General features: G+C 32.9%; 2 protein-coding genes across 2 annotated transcripts; both read left to right on the forward strand.

Moving 5' to 3' along the window:
- Window positions 1–16,744: 16,744 nt before the first annotated feature.
- On the forward strand, window positions 16,745–17,839 carry LOC147807614 (uncharacterized). Its single transcript, XM_087166716.1, has one exon. It carries the CDS (start codon window positions 16,745–16,747, stop codon window positions 17,837–17,839), a length of 1,095 nt encoding a protein of 364 aa, XP_087022842.1.
- A 4,011-nt stretch (window positions 17,840–21,850) lies between these two features.
- LOC147807615 (uncharacterized) lies at window positions 21,851–24,175 on the forward strand. Its single transcript, XM_087166717.1, has 2 exons — window positions 21,851–21,915; window positions 23,383–24,175. Exons 1-2 carry the CDS (start codon window positions 21,851–21,853, stop codon window positions 24,173–24,175), a joined length of 858 nt encoding a protein of 285 aa, XP_087022843.1.
- The last annotated feature ends 2,820 nt before the right edge of the window (window positions 24,176–26,995 follow it).

Raw genomic sequence — 26,995 nt, forward strand, 5'->3', positions numbered from 1 at the left:
CAAAACGTTGTAAAAATTGGGGAATCGCTCACTGTCGATAGACATAGGCTTGCAATGTGCAGGGTAAAGGATTTTTCGAAATATACCTGCGATGTTCTTGACGTTGTTTTTGGCCGGGAGAGCCTTGCCAAAAGTGTGCTTAAGGGAATGAAAGGCTCCACAAAAGAAGTTCTAAATCCTGTTCATGTGTCAGAGATTATTGGCCATGTGTGTGTAAAGTTTAATGTCAATCCGTCACTTGTGCGCGCCACCATTAGAAACAAACTTAATTCGTGTTCTAAAGCGGCATTAAAAAAAGAGAAATAAATCTTGTTTTTTTATTATTATTTTTTTAAAAATCTTGTTGGTTTTATTTATTTTGCACTATACAATATAGTAGACAGTATATATGTTTGAGTAATATTCAAAATAGTTTTGCTATTATGTGAAATGAAGTCAACCAATGGAATATTTCATTTGTAAGTATCATTCAAATACGCAAGTATCTCATATACGCATTAAAATTTTTAGATTTCAATTCTCTGATAAAAAATCATCTAGTCATGTAGTAGCAATTACCTAATCATTTAAAAATTAGTTGTGACTGAACATATAATATTGGTAATCGCACCATATGTTACCAGTTTTAAATTAATTTTCACAAATACACGTTGATTATTAGAAAACATATTTCATTACTAATTCGCATTATTTCATTACAAATTTATTCAAAGTGAATCCATTTATCAGTTTATTGTGCTACGACATTTAGCGCAATTAGCATTGTCTCTAGTTTATGTGCAAAATTAATGATTTTAATTTCTTTTTATTATTATTTATTTATTTGCCAAAATATATCCATTGCTAGTTTGAAAACTCTACATTTAATACTTGACAATGCAATGTTTTAGTGTTTAAAATAGTTTTTCATTTATACAAATTGGAAATTATTGTTTTTTTTTAAATTTTAAATTGATTATCATGTTTTCCTCTCAGCAAAATTCGAACAAGGCTCCATTAAGTTAACTAATATTTTCAAATCATAAGTAAAAGTTCTTTAAAAAAACTGCAGTTTGAAGACTGCGGTGATTTGGCCCATAGCACTACAGAATTTTTGAAGTCTACAAACTGTAGTAATTTTGTAGTTCTTAAACTGCAGTAATTTTGCAGTAGTATCAACTTCAAAATCACTGCAGTAATTTTGAAGTCAAACTGCTGTTTACAAACTGTAGTAATTTTGTAGTTCTTCGACTTCAAAAATTCTGTAGTGCTATGGGCCAAATCACCGCAGTCTTCAAACTGCAGTTTTTCTTTAAATTTACTGCAGTTTATTTTTAGCTGGGTTAACCCTCCAACCTCCGCATGGTGGGAAAAACTTATTCGTGTAATAAAAGATTTACTAAAGCGTACACTGGGCAGGCCAGTGCTCAATTGTGAAGAACTGTTCACCATTCTGTGTGATTGCGAAGCGATTATTAACAATAGACCCTTGACGTATGTGTCCGAAGACAGATCAGATTTGAAACCACTGACCCCTGTTATGTTTTTGGCCACTGATTCATCCTTTGACGTAACTGATTTAGATCTAAATGACTTCAAGTTTCAAAAAAGAATAAGATATCGTCGTAAACTTATTCTTGATGTAAGATCTCGTTTTCGAGAAGAATATTTAAGTCAATTGATCCTAAGGAGCCACTAGAAATTTTGCTATAGGAGAAATTGTCTTAATTGGTAATGACAACAAAAAATGTTTGAATTGTTCCTAGGTAAAACATTGGATTTAATACCCGGAAAAGACGTGAAAATTCGTACTTTTAAGCTCCGCTGGAATAACAACATACTAATTAGACCCGTTGGTAAAATCTAAGCTATGAGAGTTTCAAATATTTTTTTAAGGGGCTAAGCCAGTAAGACACTTGCTATAAACTCAACGTCAAAAAAAAAAAAAAAAAAATCCCGTGTTGTTTGAAGATTAGCTTGTCTTGGGTTGCATTGAATTCTTCAAGAAATTTTTTGGAGCCAAAATTTTTTCCGATTCCTGTCTTTGCATATCATTTTCAATATGACCTTCAGAGTATCACCACTCCAATGGATCTGAGAGCAAGACCAACACAATGGATCTTAAGAAATCCTAACCCAATGGATTTCAGAGCAACGCTAGGGTTTAAGTCATCTCGATACATCATTACGATTAAATATTCACAAGTTGTGTGAGAGCTTCATCATCAATGGATCGGGATTGGAAAAATTCATTTCCATCGTTCTTGCTTCAGGAAAAAGTCTTTAGCTAGGTGATTCGTTTTAGGGCGAATGAAACATTTCTTCGTGCTTCTATTTTCATATTTATGTTTTTCTCCAAATGCTTCTGTTCTTCTAGGAATATCATTGTTTAATTTTGATACGATGTTTTCTTTCTCTCTCAATACTTCTAAAATTTCATCCTTTGTTTTACACGTTGGGTTTTCAGGATTTCTCTAATTTTTGAAAATTTTCCTCTTAACTGTATAAAACACAAGTTCTCTTTCTGAAATTTCCAGTCCCAGTAATGAGCATTTTGTTTAAAGGTCTCGTGATCTTGCAATATAGTCTGAAACATTTTCATTTCAAGATTTTTTACTTCGTTACTTGCATCGATTTTGCGATCTTCGATTTTACTAATAAATATGTTTTGAATTTTTTGCCATAAAATCTTAGCATTAGTTTCGTTGGCGAACTGAAGACTTTGGTCCTCAAAAAGAGAAAATTGAATGTACGCTACAGTGTCATCATTGTTTAGTGTGCATTTTTTCACGTAATTTTGGGTCAACGGGTTTCTTCGATAAGCACATTTGCAATTTTCTTAAATGTTTATAAAGTTTACATTTTTATTCACCACTGTGATAGAAGTTTTCACTGTTGAGCAGTGGAATCCTCGGCAGATCCCTATTCATCTTGGAATCTAAACGACGTAAATCAAGACGAAACTTTTAACTGCGTCATATTTGCTGCCAACTGTAGTCCGTGGAAATCGAGATTCAGACAGAAATTAAGGGTTTCATTAAATTGAGACATACAAATTTAAAAAGAACGCCATCTGGCGGTATTAAAAAGAAAGACTTCATAGCAATCCTTCCCTGGGAATGCCAACAAGAAGTTTCGCCCCTCTTTCTGATTTTAAAAATGCCATGTTGTGTTATTGTGTTAACTGATCGTTATAACTGATATATCTTATACTATAATACGAGGAATGGTTGCAAAGTCGAAAATCGCCCCAGAATTAATAAACTCCGGTAAACTTGGGGGTCTGGGGTTTTTGGCCACGAGGAATCGATTGGCGCCAGTTTTGAAGCGCTACGGTCGAGCAGTTCGGAGTTACAGATAAGATATTTTCAAACTTTTAGTTCGCCATAATGGCTATAGATGGCAGCACTTAAATTTTCTTTCTCTATTGCCCAATAAGTGTCAAGCGGTAACGTGCTGCCATCTATAGCCAATATGGCGAACTAATAAAATAAAGTTTGATGACCACACGATTATTTTTAAATCACAAAATTAAGGTAAAACAAATATAAAAGAAAAAAATAAGGATAACGTTGATATTTTTACTAAATTTTCTTTTGAAAAAGTGCGATTCTAATTCCACTGCTTTTAAATAAGGGAAATTTGTTAATGAAATTTTGAATTTAGCGCTCGTTCGTTAACTAAAAAGATTCGTTCTTTTTGATTCGTTCAAAATTCTAATTTCCAAATATTCTAATTTCCAAAAAAAGCATTTAAGGAACTGATTTCGATTTCAAATCACCGTCAACAAAGTCCGACATTTCAACATTCATCAGATTTCAAGCTACATTTTCAACATACAGAACACACCTCTACATGAAATTCTTCAAGGAGCGATCAACAGCGCAATTCAACAAGCGATCAACTCAATTCTACCCGCAAATGGACAACTAGAAGATACCGTCATTGTCAGAATGCTTCTCCATTACGCCGAACAAGCTTACCCGACCGTCAAAGTTGCCGTACTTCACCCTGAATTTGTCGCACGCTTCTACGTTACAACAGCGGATGGCGCTTATGAAGGAATGGCTCTTCTCAACGATATCAGCGACCAGAACAAGGCTTCCAACTATCTATACGGCGTTCAACAAGGATTCGACGTGCTACTCATTCCCATTCACAAGAGAGCTCAAATAGATAGAGGCGAGCACTGGATGCTAGGAATTTACGAAGCAAGCTATGGAGAACGTCAACTATTAGTCTGCGATCCAGTCGACAACCCGCTGCCCAACAATGCTGTTTTGAGAAAAATACTGCGACACGTTTTGAATACCGTTGTTACGAATGAAAAGCTGAAAGGATGCATCGTGAAACCTCGCAACGCTTCCAACCACCAAGATGACGCGTCTTCCTGCGAAGTTTACATCGTCTTTTATGCTCGACAATACCTCTCTCATCGACGCCTTTTCCTGGACAAGAATTTTCAAGAAGCGGATGAACGGAAGCAAATTTACGAATTCGTTGTGAACAGTGACCAATTGAACATGTCGGGACCATCTGAAGCCGCATCTTTCACATCTTCGACCAATATGCACGCTTTGAATATCCAAGACCCGATGATAACGCCGTTGCGCCCGACAAGAGCAGTCAAGCAGCGTAGCAAGGAACGAATCTCGGATATATTGATGGAACTTAATGCATCTCAACGAGAAAAATACCGCGATTATGAAAGACGCAGACGAAAAAACGAAACAATGAGGGGCCGCAACATTCGCCTAGAGGAACAACGCCGCCGTAATGAAAGACTCCGTAGAACTATAATGCGAGGAATGGTTGCTGTAACATTCCTTTATGAATATTATGTGGTTGGTTCTCATGAATAACTCTCACTTATAAGGACAACACTTTTTATTATTAACATATATAAAAATAATATGAAAAAAATGTAAGTTAGTAACATGATTTTATCTGACTTCGCAAGTCAGTTCCGAGAACGCTTTTCCTATTTTAATTAATTACTTTTTGGAGGTAAGTGTGCGAAGCGCCCTCTGTCGAAGATGTCCGCACACTACACCCCCCACGCAAGATTGAAGTATCTCCCTTGATACTTAATCTGACAAAACATATAAATTGATAATAAAAAAAAATTCCTAAATGTATAAATTAAACTGACAATTAACATTCATCACTAATATTAATGAATATTTCAAATAATGCAAATAATATGTAGTTAATTCAAGTAATAAAACATTTTCAATAATCAGGTAATGTACTCAATTATTTAACATAGCGTAGCATTGAACTATTAAAATTTATAACTTGCTTATAAAATCAAAATAATATATATATATATATAAAAACGTTAAATTATCAAAAAGTAAACAGTCAATGTTTAAGTCATAGTATTTGGAAACAGGCGAGATAATGCATCAGCATGCGGCATTTTGGAACCAGGGCAATGTTTCAAAGTTATATTGTACTTTTGAAGAGCGAACACCCATCGCTGTAACCGAGATGACTGAGGAGCACATTTCGTTAAATACGGTAAAGGGTTGTGGTCGGTGTAAAATTCTATTTCAGAGCCAAATATCAATGACTCAAATTTCTTTAATGACCACACAATAGCGTAAGCTTCTCGTTCTATAGTTGACCAGGCTTGTTCTGTTTTGGTCAATTCATGACTAGCGTAAGACACTGGGAAAGTTTTATCCTTTATTCGCAGAGAAAGACAGGCTCCTATTCCAATCTGTGATGCGTCTGAGTAAATGATGCAAGGATTACCGGGCACTGGTGTGTAAAGTGATGGGGCTTATGCAAGGGCTCGTTTGAGACGTGAGAACACAGAGTCATGCACCTCACTCCAGGGAATTTTTTCCGGCACTCGCTTTTTTGTCAATTCTGTTAGAGGATACACTAATTCAGCATACTTCGGAATATATTCTCGGTAAAAACCACATAATCCAAGCACGCTTCTCAATTCTTTCTTAGTATTTGGTCTTGGAAGTTCTTTAATGACTCGAACTTTTTCTGGATCGGGCTGGAGTTCACCTGAACCGATGATATGTCCCAAAAACTGGATACTTGGTTTAGCGAAAGAACATTTCTTCAGGTTAACAGTGAAATTGAGTTCTTCTAATCTTTTCAGAATCAACTCCAAATGTGCTAGATGTTCCTCAAAACTATTAGAAAATATACCAATATCGTCTATATATGCTCGTGAAAACCTTCTAAATGGTGCTAGGGCCTTGTTCATTACTCTTTGAAACGTTGCTGCAGCATTCCGGAGTCCAAACGGCATAACTCGAAATCTGTACTGAGAATTGTGAGTTTTAAAGGAAGTTAAATCATAACTTGCTTCCTCCATGGGAATAGCATAGTAACCTTTTAGAAGATCTAGGTTTGAGATTACATTAACTTTTCCTATAGTATGGATTAACTCAGTAGTATCTTCCATAGGAAAATCGTCAATTATAGTCACAGCATTCAACGCTCGATAGTCGATGCACATCCGCATCCCTCCATCTTTTTTACTAACGCACACCACTGGATAAGCAATTTCAGCAGAACTCTCTTCTATTAAACCAGCATCTAAAAGCTCTTCTATCTGTTCATCTACTTTTTCTCTCAAAGCATCCGGAATACGGTAGATATAAGGCCTCTTCCTCTCACTGTTAGGTATGAGTCGAATCTTATGCTCTTCAACACTTGCTTTCTTTAATTTTCCAGTCATAAGTTCTTGATGTTTACTCAGCAAAAAAATTAATTTTCTTTTCTGATCATCACTCAAATGTTCTAAGTCCAATTGTGAATCAAACAAATTTTTCCAATGTTCGTTTCAGGTACTGTAATAATTTCACCAAATTCGTCCTCATTTTCAAATATCACACCAATTGAATTAACTCTAGTATGAAATCTCCTTATCTTGTTTACATGCACTTGTTTCACTCTCCCATCTGGTAATTTTACCATGTAAGAATGTGGGGAACATTGCTTGACAATTTCACCTGGACCAGTCCATCGGGCATATATTTTATCGGCAGAATCAGGGATTAAAAGCACTACCTGTTCACCGACACTGAAATTTCGTACTGAAGATCTTTTATTAAAATAGTCACTGTATGCTTTCTGTTTGTCAGCAGCCATCAATGAAGCACTTTCAGCAGCCTTTTCCAGTCTGACTTTCAGTTCTTGAAGATAGTCAACAGCTGACTGAGACAAAGTGGTAGGGATTCTAATCTCACCAGACCAAGATGATTTCAAGATAGACAATGGACCTCGGGCCTCTCTACCATAGAGTAGCTTGAAAGGAGATACCCCAGTAGAGGTGTTTGGAACCTCTCGGTACGAGGATAGCAGAAACAGGAGTTGCAGGTCCCAACCTCTTGGATCTTCACGTATTACGTGATGCAACATATCTTTAAGTACTCGGTTCCACCTTTCCACTAGTCCATTCGCAGCAGCATAACCCGGGCAGGAGAATCTGGGACTCGAACCAATACGCTTTTGAAATTCTTGAGTAAGGGCAGACTTAAAATTAGTCCCCTGATCACTAGCTATAACATTGGGTATACCAGTTCTTGTAAAAATTGTAAGTAAAGCATCGCAAGTTGTTTTAGCAGATAGTGATTTTAACGGCACAGCTTCAGGCCAGCGAGTATTTTGATCAACAAGACAAAGTACATATTTGTGTCCTCTACTAGATGGTGGGTCTATAGGACATGTTACACCTACATGTTATACCTTTCAAGCTGGTCTCTTACTGTGATTTTTTTTCATTCAGTTTCTCACAACCTCTGCTCGGAAATTGCAGAGACTTGGCGATTGTTCTGCGTAAAGTTAATTGTTAAAGTTTTGTTTTGATCCATAGTTTTCATTTAACATCATTTTTCTTACTTTTATAATTCTTTTCTTGAAAAATTCTTTTATAAAAGAATTATGCCAAGCACAAGATTAACTGCATTTAGCAATCAATGTAATTTAAAAGCAGATAATTAATAAAATCACACTGAATTGAAATCTTGGTGATCTTTCCGCATCCTGATCTGTCACGTTAACTGCAATCGCCAAATTGATCTTAAAGGGGAAATATTTTTTTGTTTGTTTATATATATTTTAATTTTATGCTAAAAAAAATTAAGAGAATCAAAAAGCTATGGAGTTGTTAATTGATGATATTGTTGGTGGACGTGTGGCATTGGAGGAAATTCCCATCCTCCAAGATATTCACACTGAAGATCTCACCAAGATAGATCACTCCGAACCAACAGATCTCACGCTGAGTCAACGGGAAGAAACGCCACAACCTAAGAAGTAACTATTTTTTTTATGTAATGATTTCAGTATATATTATTGCTACTGTTCAGCTTTTTACCTTATATTTTACAAATAAGTTTTTAAAACTGCGAGTTAAATTATTTCATTATAGTTTGTCTACGGTAAGAACCCCTGTGTATCAGAATCTCGGTGACATTGTCACAGAACAATAGGGTCCTTGCTGTGAGATTTTTCTCTGAAAAGTAAAAAAGAAAAAAATACTTTTCTTTTCTACAGAGATTTAATATTTGAATTATACTTTTAGATCATCACTTTTTGACTCGCTCAATTTCGACCGATTGTATCGTAAATCAATGTAGTGTTTCGATTGTATTTTCGGCAGTTATTGATATTGATTTTCATGTGGATTTTAAACATCCCAATATATTTCAAACAATATTGAAGATTCTAATCGTGTATTACGGCAATAATTATAGTTATTGCTATTGATTTCCATCGGCCCACAATAGCTTTTGAACGCACTGAACTTATTTTTTCTTAAAAAATAACAAATGTTGAAAATTTTTAATTGCAAATTTGAGTCTTCACTTTTTAATTCGTTCCATCTGCAGATTCCTTTGAAGTCAATTTCGTTTCTCGCTCGTCTTTTCAATGGTTATTGCTTCGAAATTCTGCATGATTTTAAAGAAAAGAAGAAAAAAATTCAATGCGATATTGCGATGCATGAATTTCAATTTTGAGTAATCACTTTTCACAATATAAATGAGTGTATAAATATATATTAATATATGTATTTCCTAGATAAATTATGGATAAAAGAAAAAATTGTGCTAGAACATTAATGTTTATTTAAAAATATCATATTTGCCATTAACTTGACTAAATGGATCATGGTATATGCAGGAGCCTGTCTAGGCTTTTCTAAAAGGTCCCTATGTTGTGAAAGTTTAAACATAATTTGTGAAAAATTAAAAAAAATTTTAAAAAATCAACACAAAAATATAGATTTATTGTTTAAGGGATAAAAAAAAATTTAAGAAAAAGTATTTTGTGAAACTACTGTTTTTCCAAAAGCTGAATTTGTGAAGATACAGCTAAACGGTAGTAAATTCGGACTGGACTGACCCCTAATATGCCAATTAAGTCATTAACAAAATTTAGGCAACTATTTTCATAGTTTTCGGCAACTATTTCATCCATTATTTTTTCTGTTGCAACCCTGTCATTTAACAGTCCTGTTTAGTTTGTAGTTACAGTGTTTAAATGAGCTTGGATAATTTTTTTTATTATAAAATTTTCTTTTACTTAATATCTATTGTTCCTTTTTAGGCTGAAGTTGATGGTATCCCAGAATTAGAATAAGAGGGGAAAAGATATTATTTCCAAAATCGCAAGTATTCCCCGGTGTGTTGAAAAGTCATGCGTAAAGTGTGAATCTCTACAAACAGAGAATTCAATATTAAAGAAGCAGATTATGGATCTGGCCTTCGACATTAAAGCTAAAGAGGAAGCCATTGAAAATTTCCGCACAAAATATAAGAAACTCAAATCAAAGTATAGGCAGCAGAAGGACTACAAGACAGAAGCTGAGTTGGCTCAGAACCTTGTCAAAATAGGGGAATCTCTCGTCGCGGACAAACATAGACTTGCAATATGCAGGGTGAATGATTTTTCAAAATATACCTGTGATTTACTTGATGCTGTTTTTGGCCGGGAGAGCCTTGCCAAAAGCGTGCTGAAAGGGATCAACGAAGGAAATACTCAATCCTGTTTATGTGTCTGAAATTATTGGCCATGTGTGCGTTAAATTCGGTGTGAATCCATCGCTTGTGCGCGCCAGCATTAGAAACAAACTGAATTCGTGTTCGAAAGCTTTATTAAAAAAAGAAAAATAAATCTTGTTTTTTTATTATTATTTTTTTAAAAATCTTGTTGGTTTTATTTATTTAGCACTATACAATATAGTAGACAGTATATATGTTTTGTTCGAAATAGTTTTGCACTTATGTGTAATGAAGTCAACCAATGGAATATTTCATTTGTAAGTATCATCCAAACTTTACAATAAATCTGCAAAGTTTTTTCTTGACTTATACAGAATTTTTCTGAAGAAATATGAGTTTGTTCAGTCAAAGCCATTTTTTTTTCTTCAGAAAATCAGTATGCTAATATTAACATTTAAAAATTTTCTCACTGAAATATATGTTTAGGAAAAGTGATCTAAAGTGTAAATATAATGTGTTTTTCTTTAGAATGTGTATACATGTTAAAATTTTTAGATTTCAATTCTCTGATAAAAATCATCTAGTCATATGGTAGCGATTACCTAATCATTTTAAAATTAGTTGTGACTGAACATATAATATTGGTAATCGCACCATATGTTACAAGTTTTAAATTAATTTTCACTAATACATGTTGATTAAAAAACAATTTCATTAGTAATTCGCATTATTTCTTTACAAATTTATTCAAAGCGAATCCATTTATCAGTTTATTGTGCTGCATTTAGGGCAATTAGCATTGTCTCTATTTTATGTGCAAACTTAATGATTTTAATTTCTTTTTTTTTTATTATTTATTTGCCAAAATATATCCATTGCTAGTTTGAAAGCTCTACATTTAATACTTGACAATGCAATATTTTAGTGTATAAAATAGTTGTTTCATTCATACAAATTGGAAATTATTCTTTTTTTTTTTTTTTAATTGATTATCATGTTTTCCTCTCTGTAAAATTCCAACAAGACTCCATGGAGAGATTTAGGATAAAATTTTGATTTTATTTTTACAAAAGATGTCTTTATTTTGACATCTATGTTTCTTAAGAATGTGTTTACACATTAAATTTTTTGCAGATTTCAATTCTGATAGTAAAAAATAGGGGAAATTTTAGAATTTGATGAGATTGAATAATATTAGTATAATCACCATGTGTTATGAATTTTCAATTAAATTTTACTAATGCCTTTTGATTACAAAACAATATCATAACTGAGTCACATTTCTGTATAAATTTATTCAAAACAAATCTATATTATCAGTTTTTGTGTTACATTTAGCACAAAAAACATTGTCTCTATTTTGTGTGCAAAAGTAATGATTTTAATTTTTTTTTTGTATTTATTTGGCAAAATATATCCATTTGCCAGTTTACAAACTATACATTTAATACTTGACAAAAAGCCATATTTTTGTTTTTTAAAAATAGTTGTTCATTGATACAAATTGGAAATTTTTTTGTTGTTGTTTATTTTAAATTTATTATTGTGATTTTCTACGGACAAATTCCGAAGTTCCAGGAAGATAGGGATAAAATTTCAATTTTATTTTTAAAAAACATGTTTTGCTTTTTATTTTAGCATTTATTAAGATAACTAATATTTTGAAATCTTTTAGGTTTTTTTTTTTAAAAAGAAAATAAATTAGTAAACTTACTAGTTTTAAATTTGCAAAAAATATGTTTCTTAATGTTAACGATGAATAAATTAAAAACAAATTGCAAAAATTCTTTAAAAAAACTGCAGTTTGAAGACTGCGGTGATTTGGCCCATAGCACTACAGAATTTTTGAAGTCGATGAACTACAAAATTACTACAGTTTTTAAACCGCAGTAGTATTATTAAACTGCAGTTATTTCGAAGTTGATCTGCAAAATAACTGTAGTTATTTCGAAGTTGATCTACTGCAAAATAACTGTAGTTATTTCGAGGTTGATCTACTGCGAAATAACTGCAGTTATTTCGAAGTTGATCTACTGCGAAATAACTGCAGTTTACAAACTGTAGTAATTTTATAGTTCTTCGACTTCAAAAATTCTGTAGTGCTATGGGCCTAATCACCGCAGTCTTCAAACTGCAGTTTTTCTTTAAATTTACTGCAGTTTATTTTTAGCTGGGAGAGCAAAAAAGAAAGTAAAAGCAGAGTTATTGAATACGAAACAAAACAAAAACACACATCAATCCGCACGTGAAAACGAAACCGTACCCGATTCCAGTTTAAAGAACACATTAGAAAATATGTTTCAAGATAAAATTCACATATTCTTCTTCATTGTAGTTTGTATGCGAGTGCCCGAATGAATTTAAAGACTGATTTGAGACGTCTTTCTATTTGTTGGCCACCTGTCTTATCAGAACTGGTCAAAAGTATTGAAAGTCTTGCGGTATTTTGTTTTTAATGTAAATTTTTAAATTTTTCTTCTTTTTGTATTCTACTTACAACTGTAAGCCTCATGCTATACTTTGTGGTGCATGAGGAGTTATAAGTCGTTTAAATTTAAAAAAAAGAATTAAAAAAAAAGAAGATAAAATTCAAATAAATCTGCCAAAATTATCCATCCAAAAATTTTATAGAGACGTAAGCCAATGGTTTAGTTTTTGGAATTTATTCGAATCTGCCATACACAATATAGCAATGCATTAGATAAAGTAAACAAATTTAACTACTAAAAATTTTATTTGTCTGGAACAGCGCTTCAATCCATTGAAAGATTTGCCATTACGGCTGAAAATTATGATTATGCTATTAAAACGTTAGAAGATAAGATTCGGAAGCAAAGAAATTTTAATCAACACACACATGAATAAAATTTTGAATATTCCACCGCTGAAAAACTCTAATGATGTGAAATCGTTCCGTAAACTTTTCGATGCTATTCAAACCGAAATTAGAAGTTTAGAAACATTAAACGTTCTTTCTGATACTTATAGTGCTATGTTGCCTCCCATGTTTATAAAAATGATCCCCCCTGATTTAGTTTTTGAATTCAATAAACAAATTAAGAATTCAACTTAAAACAACGAAAGATAAATTTGATTTTCTATCGAATATTTTGACTGCTAAAGAACGATCATTTTTGTCAGTCGTTAGAAATGACGGTCAAATACCCTTTTCTCTCCTCCCACGTTCTCGAAACGAACATAAGAATGAGAAAGTTTCTGTTCAAAAAAGCTCACAGAAGTGAAATATGCCCGATCGCTTCTGGATTGAGTATCGAAGAAAAGGAAAATATTCTATTTAAGAATGGCGCATGCTTCAAATGCACTTCATTTTCGCACATAAGTCGTTAATGCACGAATAAAAATATTTTTTGCAAGCTTTGCGGAAGACGAGGTCACGCTTCTATTATGTGCTATAGTGTGAATAATAAGAAAAAAAGAGAAACCTAACCATGAAACAAATATTACATCAGAAAATACTGTTTTAGCCAATGATTCCTGATTTAAAGAAATTCTTTTGCAAATTTTAATTGTGTGTATAAATGTTAGTGGTGTAGATTATTATATCAGGGGGATCCTTGATTCAGGATCACAGAATAGTTACGTCTCTAGATTCGTCGTAGAATCTTTAAAATTGAAGTGTTTGGGGGAAGAATCTGTGAACGTCTTCGGATGAATTGCGAAAAAGGAGACCCATCTTTACACGGCAAAAAAAAGCCTCATTACAACACCCCTAATGGCAATGCTAGAAAATAGACCAATGATTGCCGATGCCAAATCTAGCTGAGGTGACTCAACATATCTTCTTCTTCAGCACGACAGCCCCTTACAGGCCTTGGCTGCCTCAACCACGCGTAGCCTCCTATCCATGGCGGCTTTTTTCCAGTTGTTAATCTTTATTACTTTGAGATCTTTAGTAGTGTCATCGAGCCATCTAGTTGGAGGTCTTCCTCTGGCCCGAGATCAAGAAGGATTTTTAAAGGTGGCTATTCATACTGCATTGTTTTCTGGACCTTTTCAGGTATGGCCAAGCCATCTTAATATATAGCTTCGGATGACCTGCACCATCTGTGGCTGTCCATAGAGTCAATATAATTCAAAATTGCATCTGATTCGCCAACAGCCTCTTTCCTATACTGGGTATTTGGCTCACTTTATGTGGACGATCTAAATCTTTCATGTTCTGGCTCTGATATGCGCGTTATTGAGCGTCAACTTCAGCTGGCCGTCAATAAGATTTCAAAATGGTGTGAACAAAATGGTCACACACTTTCACCCACAAAAAGTTCTTGCATACATTTTTGTCGATTGCGCAGATTACACAGTGATCCAGTTATTTCTATTCATAACGTTAATATACCTATTGTGTCGGAGACAAAATATTTAGGCGTAATTCTTGACAGCAAAATCACTTTCCTGCCCCATATTCGTTATCTTAGAAAACGTTGTGAAAAAACTTTAAATGTCCTACGTGTTCTCTCAAACACTTTCTGGGGTGCGGATCGCATCGCCCTAATTAGAATCTACAAAGCGTTGATATTATCATTGATTATGCTTGTGCAGTCTATGGCACTGCAACTGCGTCAAATTTGAAGCTGTCAGATACAGTGCATCATACTGCAATGCGAATCTGTAGCGGCGCATTGTCAGATACAATGCGAATCTGTAGCGGCGCATATATACGACAGTTTACTATGTCCTTGTGGCAACAACACTGGGATTTACAAATTGAAAATAAACTGCACACAATTAAATCCACGCTAGAACCTTGGCCTGTGTTGCAATGGACAATTGCAGCATCTCTTAAATTTTCCAAATTATAGTCATTACTTCTTAAGATTGATTTCCTGATTACGAAAATATAATTTTTAACTCTGACAAATAAATATTTATTTAATTATTAATATTTTAATTTGAGCGAAAACGCCCTCACTCGAAAACGACCGCTGATTGGTGTGACGTCATTAGAGCCTTACTCCTCACGACCTTCCCGTTGTTATTATGTATTTTCTTTCTTGCGGTTTTAACTAGCTCTTCTTTAACTTATTTTTTCCAAATTTTCCCGCGTGTATTTAAATGCGTATTTAGCAGCAAATATTTTGAAATCTATTGCATATATAGAATCAAAATGGAAGAGAGGTTTCAAAAAGCTCAAACGGACAATTTGCCGCAAGTTACTGAAGAGATGATTATGGATTTTTTTCGAACGAACCAAGATTTCATTTCGCCTGAAATCAAAGGCATAAAGGCTCAAAGGTATAAATTTGTTTATTTATAAACTATAGCTGTAAATAAGGGCGTCGGCAAGGAGGTGCACTTGCACTACCCTGGATTTTCTTTAAGCAATTAAAAATAAATAGAAAAGCAATTTAGTTATAAAATTTTATGTAAAAAATTGATTAATCAAACAAGAATTGCAATCATACAGAATAGTTTTAATCTTTTTTTTTGTGGGGATGGTAGTTTGTTAGAGGGTTGCACCCCCCTATATTTTATTCTACCGGCGCCCCTGGCTGTAAATAATTTTGTGTGTGAAAATGGAACGGCGATTTGTTATAACACATATAGGTACACGTTAAAATATAGCAAGGATTTAAGTATACTAAAAACATCTTTCCACTTTCATAAAAGTATAAAACTAAACGCTATTCTTACACACTAAATTATTATTACTCACAAAAACAAATAATTATACTTACTCACAAAATTATTATTATAAACGTTATACTTACTCTTTTATTAAAATTATTTTATTAAAAATTAATTTGAATTAAAGTTATTATTTTATTAAAGACCAATTATAAACAACTTTGTAATAATTACAATCAATTTTATTAAAATTAATTTAGTTAAAAATTAATTGAAGTCAATTTTATTAAAAATAATTTATAAACGATTTTATAAAAATAAATAAGCTATTATTTTTATTAAAAATTATTGTTTTATCAAAAATTAATATTTAATAAAATAAAATTGAAGAAAATTAGATTCAAATTTATAAAAAAAATTAAAGAAATAGTCAGAGGCAAGCTAGTTATAGAATATTTTTACCCTTTCTACTGTCAAACATAAATACACATCTTCAATTTTAGTATATTTTACTTTAACTACACCTTCTAATGTTTTTTTATCGAATTTTTTTATTAAATTTAAAAATAAGTTTTGCTTCATAATATTTTTTAAAGTGTTAAATCCAAGTTGTAAATAATAACATGAACCATTTTGAAAGATACTGGTACATTTTATGAATGATGTATTAAAAATCAAAAAGATTTTTATTACATTATATTTTAAAGCATCTAGTTATGCAGATAGTGTGCATATTGAAGGATTTAAAAAAATATAATAGTGTTTATCCCTATTCTGTAAAAAAAAGAAAAAATTAATGTATACTAAATTTTATATTAAATAACTATTTCATAATTTAAGGTTTCCAGAAACTTTTGGAATTTTTACGGAAAAGAAAGATATGAAATAGCGATTAACACAAACTAATATTACATGGACATAGGAAAGCAATAAAAAACTTCTTCTTCTTTATCGACACTATGGCCTTGGGGAGGCCAGGTCTGTCTCAATTGGTTGTTTAGTCTAATAAGATTCTGTTTTTCAGTTTTTAAATCATCTTTTTCATATATATATATATATATATATATATATATATATATATATATATATATATAATATATATATATATTAACTTCAGATCAGCAAGACAAACATATGGGGATAATGCTATAGGCTATGTGCAAGTTAAGCGAGAAAGTGATATCTGCATTGTTAAAGGGAAAATGACTCCTGAGCATAAAATAAAAACCAAAGCATATGCAATAACTTTGACATGTGATGAATCTTCTGGGGTCATAAACTCATTAGTGTGCGATAACTGTGCGGCCAGCGCAGGAGGATGCAAGCACATGATAGCATTTCTTTTCTGGGTTCACCGAAAATATTCGCTACCATCTCCAACAGAAATAGAATGCTATTGGAAAAAATCTAAACTTTCATCAGTTGGTTCATCCCAAAAATTTATTCATGCTTCTAGTTTAGGTAAAAAAGATATCAAAGATCTTCCCCCAAAGTGTCCTTCTATTTTAGAAGATTGCATGAAAATTGCAAATGCGAGAAATTCTAAAAATTTGCAGCTTTGCAATTACTTTTCTGAGCCCTCAAATCTGGAAAAAATATCATTGCACTATCTAATAGTGCAATTTACAGCATTGAAAGTAGGTACCACAGTCGATGAGTTTTTACAATATCTGAAGGACATGGTGCCTGTTCAACTATGTAGTGAAGTTGCCCAGGCCTCACTTGGCCAAAACCAAAATCCCATTTGGCACGAGCTGAGATATGGAAGAATAACTGCCTCTAAGTTATATGAAGCGTCTCAGTGTGCAAATTTAAATGGCAGTCTTGTTGAGACCATTCTAGGAGCAAAGTTTAACCCAACTAAAGCCATCAAGAGGGGAAGCCATCTAGAAAAAGAAGTTGTGCAAAAAGTTCAACAAAAGCATAACATAAAAATAAAATCAAGTGGGATATTACTAAAAGATGAATTCCCAATTTTCGGAGCGTCGCCCGATGGTATAGCCACAGATTTTATTGTGGAAGTTAAGTGTCCTACCTCTGAAAAAACAATGGAAAAATACTTTGACGACAACAAACCTGCTGCCAAACATTATGCACAAATGCAACTACAAATGTTGTTCGCAGACAAGCAAAAAGGCTTATTTTGCGTGGCGCATCCTGATTTCGAAAAAGGTGGTAATGTAACTGAAATTTGGATTAATCGAGATGATGACTATTGTGAAAATATTATGCATAAAGCTCTTGATTTTTGGAAAAAGGCCATTTTTCCACAGCTGTATAAGATTTCACTTTCCTAATAACTTATCCTACTTAACTTGACTAAATTTAACTTATAAATATTATGCCTGTCTGTGAAATAATCATCAAAATTTTTTGCTTTATTTTTATCTAGCTTTTATTTTTCTATGTTTTTAAATTGGTTATTGCCACCATCAAATTATTTAAAATTGTAATGTAAATGCAATATATCATGTGTGTAGTTTATTACTGTCTATTACATATTTTTATAAACGCAAGTATGCTTAGATAAGATAGAAAAATTTCTCAAACGATTAATAACTCTTTCTACGTGCACTCTAACTGCAGCAACTTGTTTGGTTGTCTTTACATCCTCCGCAGACATCGGAGCACTGTGAACAACAGATGGTGGACGAATCAAATGGCAGTGCAATTGCTGCAACAAACATGAAACATTTTTAAAGCCTCTGTCTGCCATAACGTCTAAGTGAGGAAATAACATATTCAAATAACCACAATCTTCAACAATGGCAGTATCAGAGGCACGTCCACCATAACCTTTCGAAATGAAACTCACAGTTCTAGAAACTATCTAGTGCAGGACACTAGATACTTTATGGTGTTGTCTTTATAATAATCTGACCACGTTAAACTTTGATGTAAGGGGTTAGTGGGCTTTTCAATGGGTATTTCGAAGCAATCAATGATGCTTTGCACATTGTAATATTTTCTTCGAAATGCCACCGGCAAACACAACTTGATGCTACTTGGGTCAGCGGGCCAATAAACAAAGTTTTGCAGCACTCCTGCAAGAAGAAACAATGTGTCCTTAAAAATCCTCCCCACATTACTAGCACTCATGCCGAAAAGCATTCCAAGTTGTTCATAAGTTTCATTCTGTCTGATTTTTTTCAACGTGATTATCACATTCAGCTCCAAGCTTTTAGCATGTTTTGACAAATAGTCTATTAAAAAAGCTTCCTCTTTCTGAATCCCTAAGCACATCAGGGGATTTTTTTGGATTGCCTTCAGCATACAATTTCGTATCGCTTTTTTATCTTATTCATCATCCTCTGGATCATAATCAGACCCAGACAAACATTCATAATGATAATCATTTGACGTGTCTTTGTCACATTCAAATAATTCTGTACACGGTATTGCACAATTTTCCTTAACACTTTCTTGTAAATTAACAATATCCGCATTGCAAGCTTTATTTTGCATATGAGGTGAGATTTGGCAACCAAAATCTCTCATAGAAACAGTGGTGGTACTGGTGCATTTACTTCTATATCCAGGTTTAATATTTACCTGGCAAATGGCATCTTTATATTCGTCATCTTTAATGTGTGCTGTAGTAACTACATCATCTGAACTAATGAAAATAATTTCATCAGATGTTTCATCAAATTTAGTCCATTCTGCAAACATTCATAATTTACATAAATAACAATACCAAGCATTTCAGACATATTAATAAAAATATTCAATTAGCTATTAAGAACCACACCTGTTTTATGATTATGTTAACTATGTGCCTATTTATTTTTGCCCTACAATTTTATTTAAATTATGGAGAGAAAAAAAACAAATATAGTTGAACTTCTTTCTAGAATTTCTTTTACGAGAACTGTTTTTTGATTCCTTGTCATTTTGCTTACTTGTATAAAGCTGACAATGTGAGCTACTTTTAACGTGACCAAACTTTCTGTTCCCCTTCGAGTTGAAGTTAATGAGGTTCAACTATATAAACCAATAGAATTTAACTATAAAAGCATAGAAAAGTTAAAATTCGAAATAATATTATTCGTAATAATATCAACATTCAGGCATTTCTAATACTAATATAAATGAATATCTGATACATTTTTTATTCATTTAACAAACAAAATTAATGCTCATTATTAATTTACATTCATAAATAAATAGTTTGAGTTTTCTGAAATATTTAGATACTAACACCTAATTTTATTAAAACCAATTTACCTAGGTATAATTTACAGCAACAAAAACTGATATCAATTTCCACACAATGCAGTGGCACTTTCACATGTAGCTACCAGACATTAAAAGGCCAATGTATAGGTTAAAGTCATAAATAAATAAAAGTGGACTTTATTTATACACTGCCGTCCATATGTGAGAGTTAAATAAACAAAAGAAAAAAAGTAGTAGATCGGCTGTCAACAATCGATCAAATTTCGACTGTTGAATTCGTCTGTCAATACAAATCTTATTTCAGTTTAATGATGGTCTCACGAAGATAAAAACTTATAAGGTGATTGAATATAGTTGACATAAAAATATACTTACATCAAAGTGGTCTTGGCAGATATGTCGAGGGCATTTTTCAGAAAATTCAGGATTTTTATTCTCATCACGCTTCATTAGATGGCACCATCTTTTCCTTATCTCAGCTTTTCTTGGCACATCAAAAAATATCTTTTCAGGAGCTGTGGAAGTTGTGTTAGTGCACATAGGCACTATACAGTACTTATATTTACTTGATGAAGACATCAAACAGCAATACACTGCGATTTTAAAATATATTTTTAAAAAAACAAACGACGTTCAACTAGGCACGTAAACAAGCGTTAAATCACCAAGGAGAAAAAGTGTAAACGAACGCGAGTCAGGCTCGAATGGCGTCACTTTCTTAAAAGTCACGTGACTTCCTTTTTAAACTGAAAACGAAAGTACACGATTTTTAATTGCTCTTAATTAAAAAAGTAGCATTTTTTGGGAGGTAAAAAGATGTTTTTCAGGACTTTTCCATCATTCTGAATTCATTAAGAACATAAAAAAAATTGACTGCAATTGTCCATTGCGCGGAGCAGATGTCAAGCTCACCCGTCTACGAATAGGACATACTCGGCTGACTCATCTTCACTTTCTGTTCGGAGAACCGCCTCCTCGATGCGATTCTTGTAACGTTTCACTTTCAATTCATCATGTCGTAATCGCTTGCCCATGTTTTAACCAACAACGCCTTACCTTCTTTGGAAGCACGATTTTATATATAAAAGACTTGTTAGATAAAAATCACCATCCTAACATCTTTGCATTTTTACGCGCTATTGGAATTTTAAGTTGTATATAATTGTTTTATACTATTTAGTGTTTTAGTAAATTTACCGTTTTATTGATTTGCATTTGATTAGTAAATTTACCGTTTTATTGATTTGCATTTGATTAGTAAATTTACCGTTTTATTGATTTTAATGTATGTAACTTTACAACATTGTTTTAGAATTTTCACTATATCTGATTTTATACGTGTGCTTTACTTAACCTCTTAATCTGTTTTTAAAACCGTGTGTTTGGCGCAGTATGTCCGTTTTTGGACCTTGTGCCACTAAACCCCACATTCAATCAATCAATCAATCTTTCCTATACTGGGCCAAAAATATTTCTAAGGATTTTCCTTTCAAAAACACCAAGAGTACGCTGAGTGTCTGCGCTAAGTGTCCATGTTTCACTTGCATAGAGCAATACAGGTAGAATAAGAGTCTTATAAATTTTAATTTTGGTTTTTCGACTGATTAGGCTTGATCTTAATTGCTTTCTTAGTCCAAAGAAACACTTGTTTGCCATTCCAATTCGGTTGTCTACTTCTGTTTTTATGCTGTTTTGGTCATTGATCATTGTTCCAAGATATTTGAATTCATTAACCTTTTCAAAGGTGTAATCATTTATGAATAAAGGATCATGATTTACAGTTGTGGCTAGAGATTCCATAAATTTAGTTTTATCTTCGTTGATGGTAAGGCCCATATTTGTGGCAGAAGTTTCAAGAGCCAGAAAGGCCTCTCTCACTGCTCTCTCTGAGCTTCCTATGACATCGATGTCATCGGCATATGCCAGTAATTGAACTGATCTATTCCAAATGGGTGCCATTTCGGTCCAATCCACTATCTCTGATACATTTCTCCAGAACTCGATTAAAGAGTAGATAGGCGAGGGAATCCCCCTGACGCAGGCATCTCTCTGTTGAAAATGGTTCAGATAATTAATTTTGAATTTTAACCCTGCATCTTATATTACTTGGTGAAGCTCTGGTTAAGTTAATGAGTTTAGTAGGGATCCCAAATTCAGCCATTGCTTTCAGTAGTTTATCTCTCTTTATGCTGTCGTAAGAGAGAGAGCCTTCTCACCAAATGTGATCTCTTCCGAAATTCACCCAATCAGCTGCGGCAATCTCATACTATTAAGCTACCGTAAACCGGGGCGAGTCTACCCATTTTAGTTTTATTTAATTTTCACTATTTTAAATTGCAAATAAATTTTTTTTACCGACGGAGGACTTAGTTCAGACTCTAAAGAAGATGGCGCTGTAGTAGTTTGATCCGTTTTTATTTATTTGGTGACTTTTTAACCGACCTGTTCAAACGTCTTTTGAGAGATTTGTATTGAAAATCAGCAAACTTTTAGTTGGTGCTCCGTAAGTATATTATTATTATTACTATTTTCACTTTGGTTAAGTGATAAACTTATCTAAGACTAAGATTACATTAATTTTATATGAAAAAAAACAAAAAGAATGTAAGTTTTGCTGTTGTAAACAAAAAGCCAGAATTCGCGGGGCGAGTCTACCCATTCGTATTTAGTTTTAATAAAGCATAATAATATAATTTAGAACTTTGTTTATATTAAAATTAAGTCATTTTTAATGAATTTGAGTATATTATTTTAATTCTGCATTGATCAATTTATCATTAATAAGAAAATTTATAGGTTAAATATAAATGTAAATATAAAATATGTTTATTTTACCTATTTTTATATTAAAAAATTAACTTTTTTTATTTAATGCAAGTTAAATAAATTATTATTTATTATTACAGATGGTTCGAAATTATATTCGCAAAACAAATGGATTTAAATGTTACAAAAAAAATGCCACCTGAGATGGAAAAAGCTATTCAAAGGATAAAAGCCAAACAATAACAATATTAATTTTAATTTATTTTTATCAACAATAATCAGAAAATTTTTTTATTTTATAATGTAAATGATTATAAAAACAAAACTGTGATCAAAATGTGATAATCGATCAATTACTCAATTTGTGTTATTTTATGAATAAAAAAATTTAATATATAATAAAGTTATGAATTTTACTTCATAAATATCCCATATAGTAACTAAAATAACAATTTAATAGTAAAATTTGATTATTTGCAATGTTAACATTCATTTTAGTAGAATGGGTAGACTCGCCCCATACGAAAGATTTGTCAGCAGTTCTATAAAAATATACAGTAACAGCGTAACTGTTAATAATTTCTAAAATCTATTTCACAGCTTTAAAGAGGGATAAATAGCGATTCCGAAACACCTATTAAAAGCCTTTTTTCTTTAATATTTACAAAAGTTTGACCACGTGGAAGTTGACAAACTGAAAAAATGGGTAGACTCGGCCCGGTTTACGGTAGGCAGAAGTGAGTAGTCTTGGTCGATAGATCTCTATTTTAGTATTTTGTCGAAAGCGCTTTTTTTCACGAATTTATATATTACGAATTTATTTGGCGATTTTTGATTTATATCACGAATTTGTTTTATTATTGTTATTAGTTATTCATTGAAAATTGAGTCTCAGTCGTGCTGTTACGCTTTTGAAGTATAATCAAAAGAAGTGTGCTCGAAAATTGGAAGAGAGCATTGATGACAGCTATGAAAGTCGTAGTGGTGAAAGAGTGCGATGTGCTGTCATTCAAGATTTAACTGCTGATGTTGTCGACCACAACATCGGTTCCATGACCGAAATTTGTAGTTTCTGTGCAGCTCACTTCTGGGCAGAAGAAAAAAATTCCTCTGGGAAATATAACAAATGCTGCCATGATGGAAAAATCAAGTTGAAAGTTTTAACTATCATTCCTGATTTGCTAAAACATTTACTCTGTGACAATTCCATCGAGGCCAAAAAATATAGGGATCATATTCGTGAATATAATGATGCTCTTGCTTTTGCATCATTTGGAGCGCAGATAAAGCCACCTTCTGGGAATGGACCATATTGTTTCCGCATTCACGGTCAGATTTATCACATGGTTTCTCCGCTGTATGCAAATGATAGTAACAAAGCAGGATATGGGCAATTGTATATTTTCGATTCCAGCGAAGCTACTGACAGACGCATGGATAATAACAGTGGATGTTTACGGTCTGTGATGGAGCAGTTAGATTATTTATCAAGACAAATAAATCCTTTTGTTGCATCATATCATCAAATGCATAAATTAATCCAAACAAATCCTGTGGTTTTTATGGAAGATCCCAATTTTGATTTGAAGCGATATAATGCTCCAACTTCAAAAACTGAGGTAGCAGCAATATTTGTGGGAGAAAATGGAGAACCTCCATCTAATCGATATTTGTGCATCTATGTATAGCTTTCTCAATGACTATAAATAAGTCACAAGGCCAGACTTTTGAATGAATCAGGACTAAACCAGTTTTTAGTCATGGGCAACTTTATGTTGGCCTCTCTAGGCTTAGATCATTTGACAGCCTAACAGTGATAGTTCCAAGTCCAGAAATTTATAATTGTGTATTTAAGGAAGTTCTTAATCTTCAATAGAAATTATTTTTTGTTATTAACAAAGCCCTTAATCTTTCTCAGTATTTGTTCGCATTTAGTATTTATTGCAAATTAATGTTTAGTTTCTGCAAGTTTTTCTTTTGTATGTCAAACTTCTAAGACTTATACTTATGTTTTTAACAAAGTTGTGACTCGTTCATGGTTATTAATTTTTAAAAACATAATGTTTTATTTATGCAGGTTTTTCCATTGCAATTCACTTATTTCAATTTTTAATAGACTTAATTATAGCCAAAATTTCATCCTTTATAAAGAGATATCAGTTTCAGAAATTTTATCTTAAGATTTCATACTATAGCACTTTCTAATAGGGATATCCAATATTTTCTGGAAGAGGTATTTGGAACCTGTTATTCAATCATACCTGCTATAATAATAATAGGTTACTTCTAAAGGCCTGTTCCAAAATACTAGGCAAAAATTTTAATTCAATTATCTTGGCAAAAATTTATTTTTCTACTTTTTTTTTTAAGATGTTAAACTCATAACTGCCAAGTCTACAGATTTTATCGGAACGGTTCTTCCGATTGTTATGCCTTGTTCTGATAATACGATTTTGGGTCAAAATGTTCCGATTTTTCATCATAGCGTAATTTTTTCTTTTGCTCTATAAAGCGATTCATGTCCGATTGGCGAAATCCAATCAAGTCGCGTTATCACTTAGCTCCTCCTCTAGCTCCATTCGTATATTTGATGCCGTACGTACGAGCCGCTTCACAGACACCAAGAGGAAATTTTAGCTTCCTGACTCCTTGTCTTTTATTTGCAACCGCACCGGTGTTGAATGTTTACTCGGAACGCATCTCTTCGATTTGAGTTAAGCTTTGAATGTTTTTCCACGTGGTAATCTGAAAAAATGTCAAAAATTCGGCGAAGTCAGTGTTTTCGCGACAATTATAGTGAAGAATTTGATTTCATCAAAAAATCAAGAAAGAGGACACGTACGCGTTATGTATTGCTTGCAATACAGAAATTAGTATAGCACATGGCGGAAAGTGTGATATAATTTCAATCAGCCAAGCATGCTACCGCGTATACAAATATGAAAAAGTCGGCAAAAATTTCCGATTTTGTGTCGTCCACTATTGATCTACAATCAATTATAAGCGAACTATTGTTCACAGTTTTCTCCTTGAACACAATATTCCATTAGCTGCTACGGACCATACATCAAAGTTGTTTTGTGCGATGTTTCCAAATTCTCCGGAGGTAAAAAAAATACTCTTGCGGGAGAACGAAAGCTAGTTATTTGATTCAAGAAATCGCAAATAACACTTCCGAGCAAATTATAAAAAAGCTGAAGACTAATGTTTTTAACATAGCGACAGATGGGAGCAATGACTCGCCGGACAATCAAATGTATCCAATTGTGGTCACATTTTTCGATGATGTGTTGGAGTTATTGAGCTGCACTCTTATATCTTTGCCAGTTTTAAATGATTCGAGTACAGGTCAAAATATTGCCAATCTAATTTGTGCCTTTTTTTCTGAGCACAGCATACCATGGGAAAATTGTTTATCGTTTTCCTGTGATAATGCAAGGAATATGATGGGGAAAACAAAGGAGTTGGTGCATATCTCAAGGAAAATCATTCTAATCTGTTTGACTCTGTCATAGAGTTCTTGGAAAACAAAGACACAGAATTGGGCGAAAACCTCATCGCATCAAAGAATGATATCGCATACCTGACAGACCTTTATACATTGCTTAATGATATGAATCTCTTCAAGGCGAAGACTTGAACTTAATAAAAACAAAAAATGTCGTCGCTGCTTTCGCAGCCAAGCTGCTCTTACACAAAAAGAATATCGGCAGACGTGAGTTCCATTATTTTCCCAATTTATCAGTATCCTGCAACAACGACGACTTGCTCGTCTACTGCCAACATTTAGAAAATCTTCACAGTGATTTCATTGAAAGATTCCAGGACATTTTGAAATTGGAAATACCAGACTGGGTGTTAGATCCTTTTTCAAATGTCAGCATAGCAATATCAGACCAGTTGGAAGAACTTATAGATCTGACAACGAACGAGGAAATAAAAATCAAATACGAAAATGGCTACCAACAATTTTGGCTACAAAAGTCAATTCCGCAGTTGTACCCTGGATTGTGGTCTATCGTTGAACGATTTTTGGTAGCATTCCCATCGTCATATTTGTGTGAACGTGGATTTAGCGCTGTGACAACGCTGCTTACTGAAAAGAAATCATTTGCAAGTTACCAAACACGGCGACTTACGACTGTTTTTGAGTAAAATCGAACCTGATATCAACAAACTTATTAAATATCATTAAATTCATCCATCTCATTAGATTAGTATAAAAACGAAATTTGGTTACATAGTTAGATTGTTTCTTTTAATTTGATTAAAATATATTAATATTATAAAGTTGGGTTTTATTTGCTCTCACTGGTAAAAATTTCTAGTTTAGAATGTAAGTTTAAACATCAGAACCGACTAATAAACTAAATTAATTAAAGTAATGAAATTGTGGTTTTTAAGTTTTAGGGGTGTATAAAAAATGGGGGGCGCAGAAAAATAATTGATTTTCAAAGTGGGCGGTAAAAGAAATAAGTTTGATAATCACTGTTCTACGTGAAGAGTGA

This window comes from Parasteatoda tepidariorum, chromosome 6 (genome assembly GCF_982258835.1).
Source record: "Parasteatoda tepidariorum strain Cologne lab strain chromosome 6, Ptep-v5.0, whole genome shotgun sequence".
In the NCBI taxonomy this organism is placed as follows: Eukaryota; Metazoa; Arthropoda; class Arachnida; order Araneae; family Theridiidae; genus Parasteatoda; species Parasteatoda tepidariorum.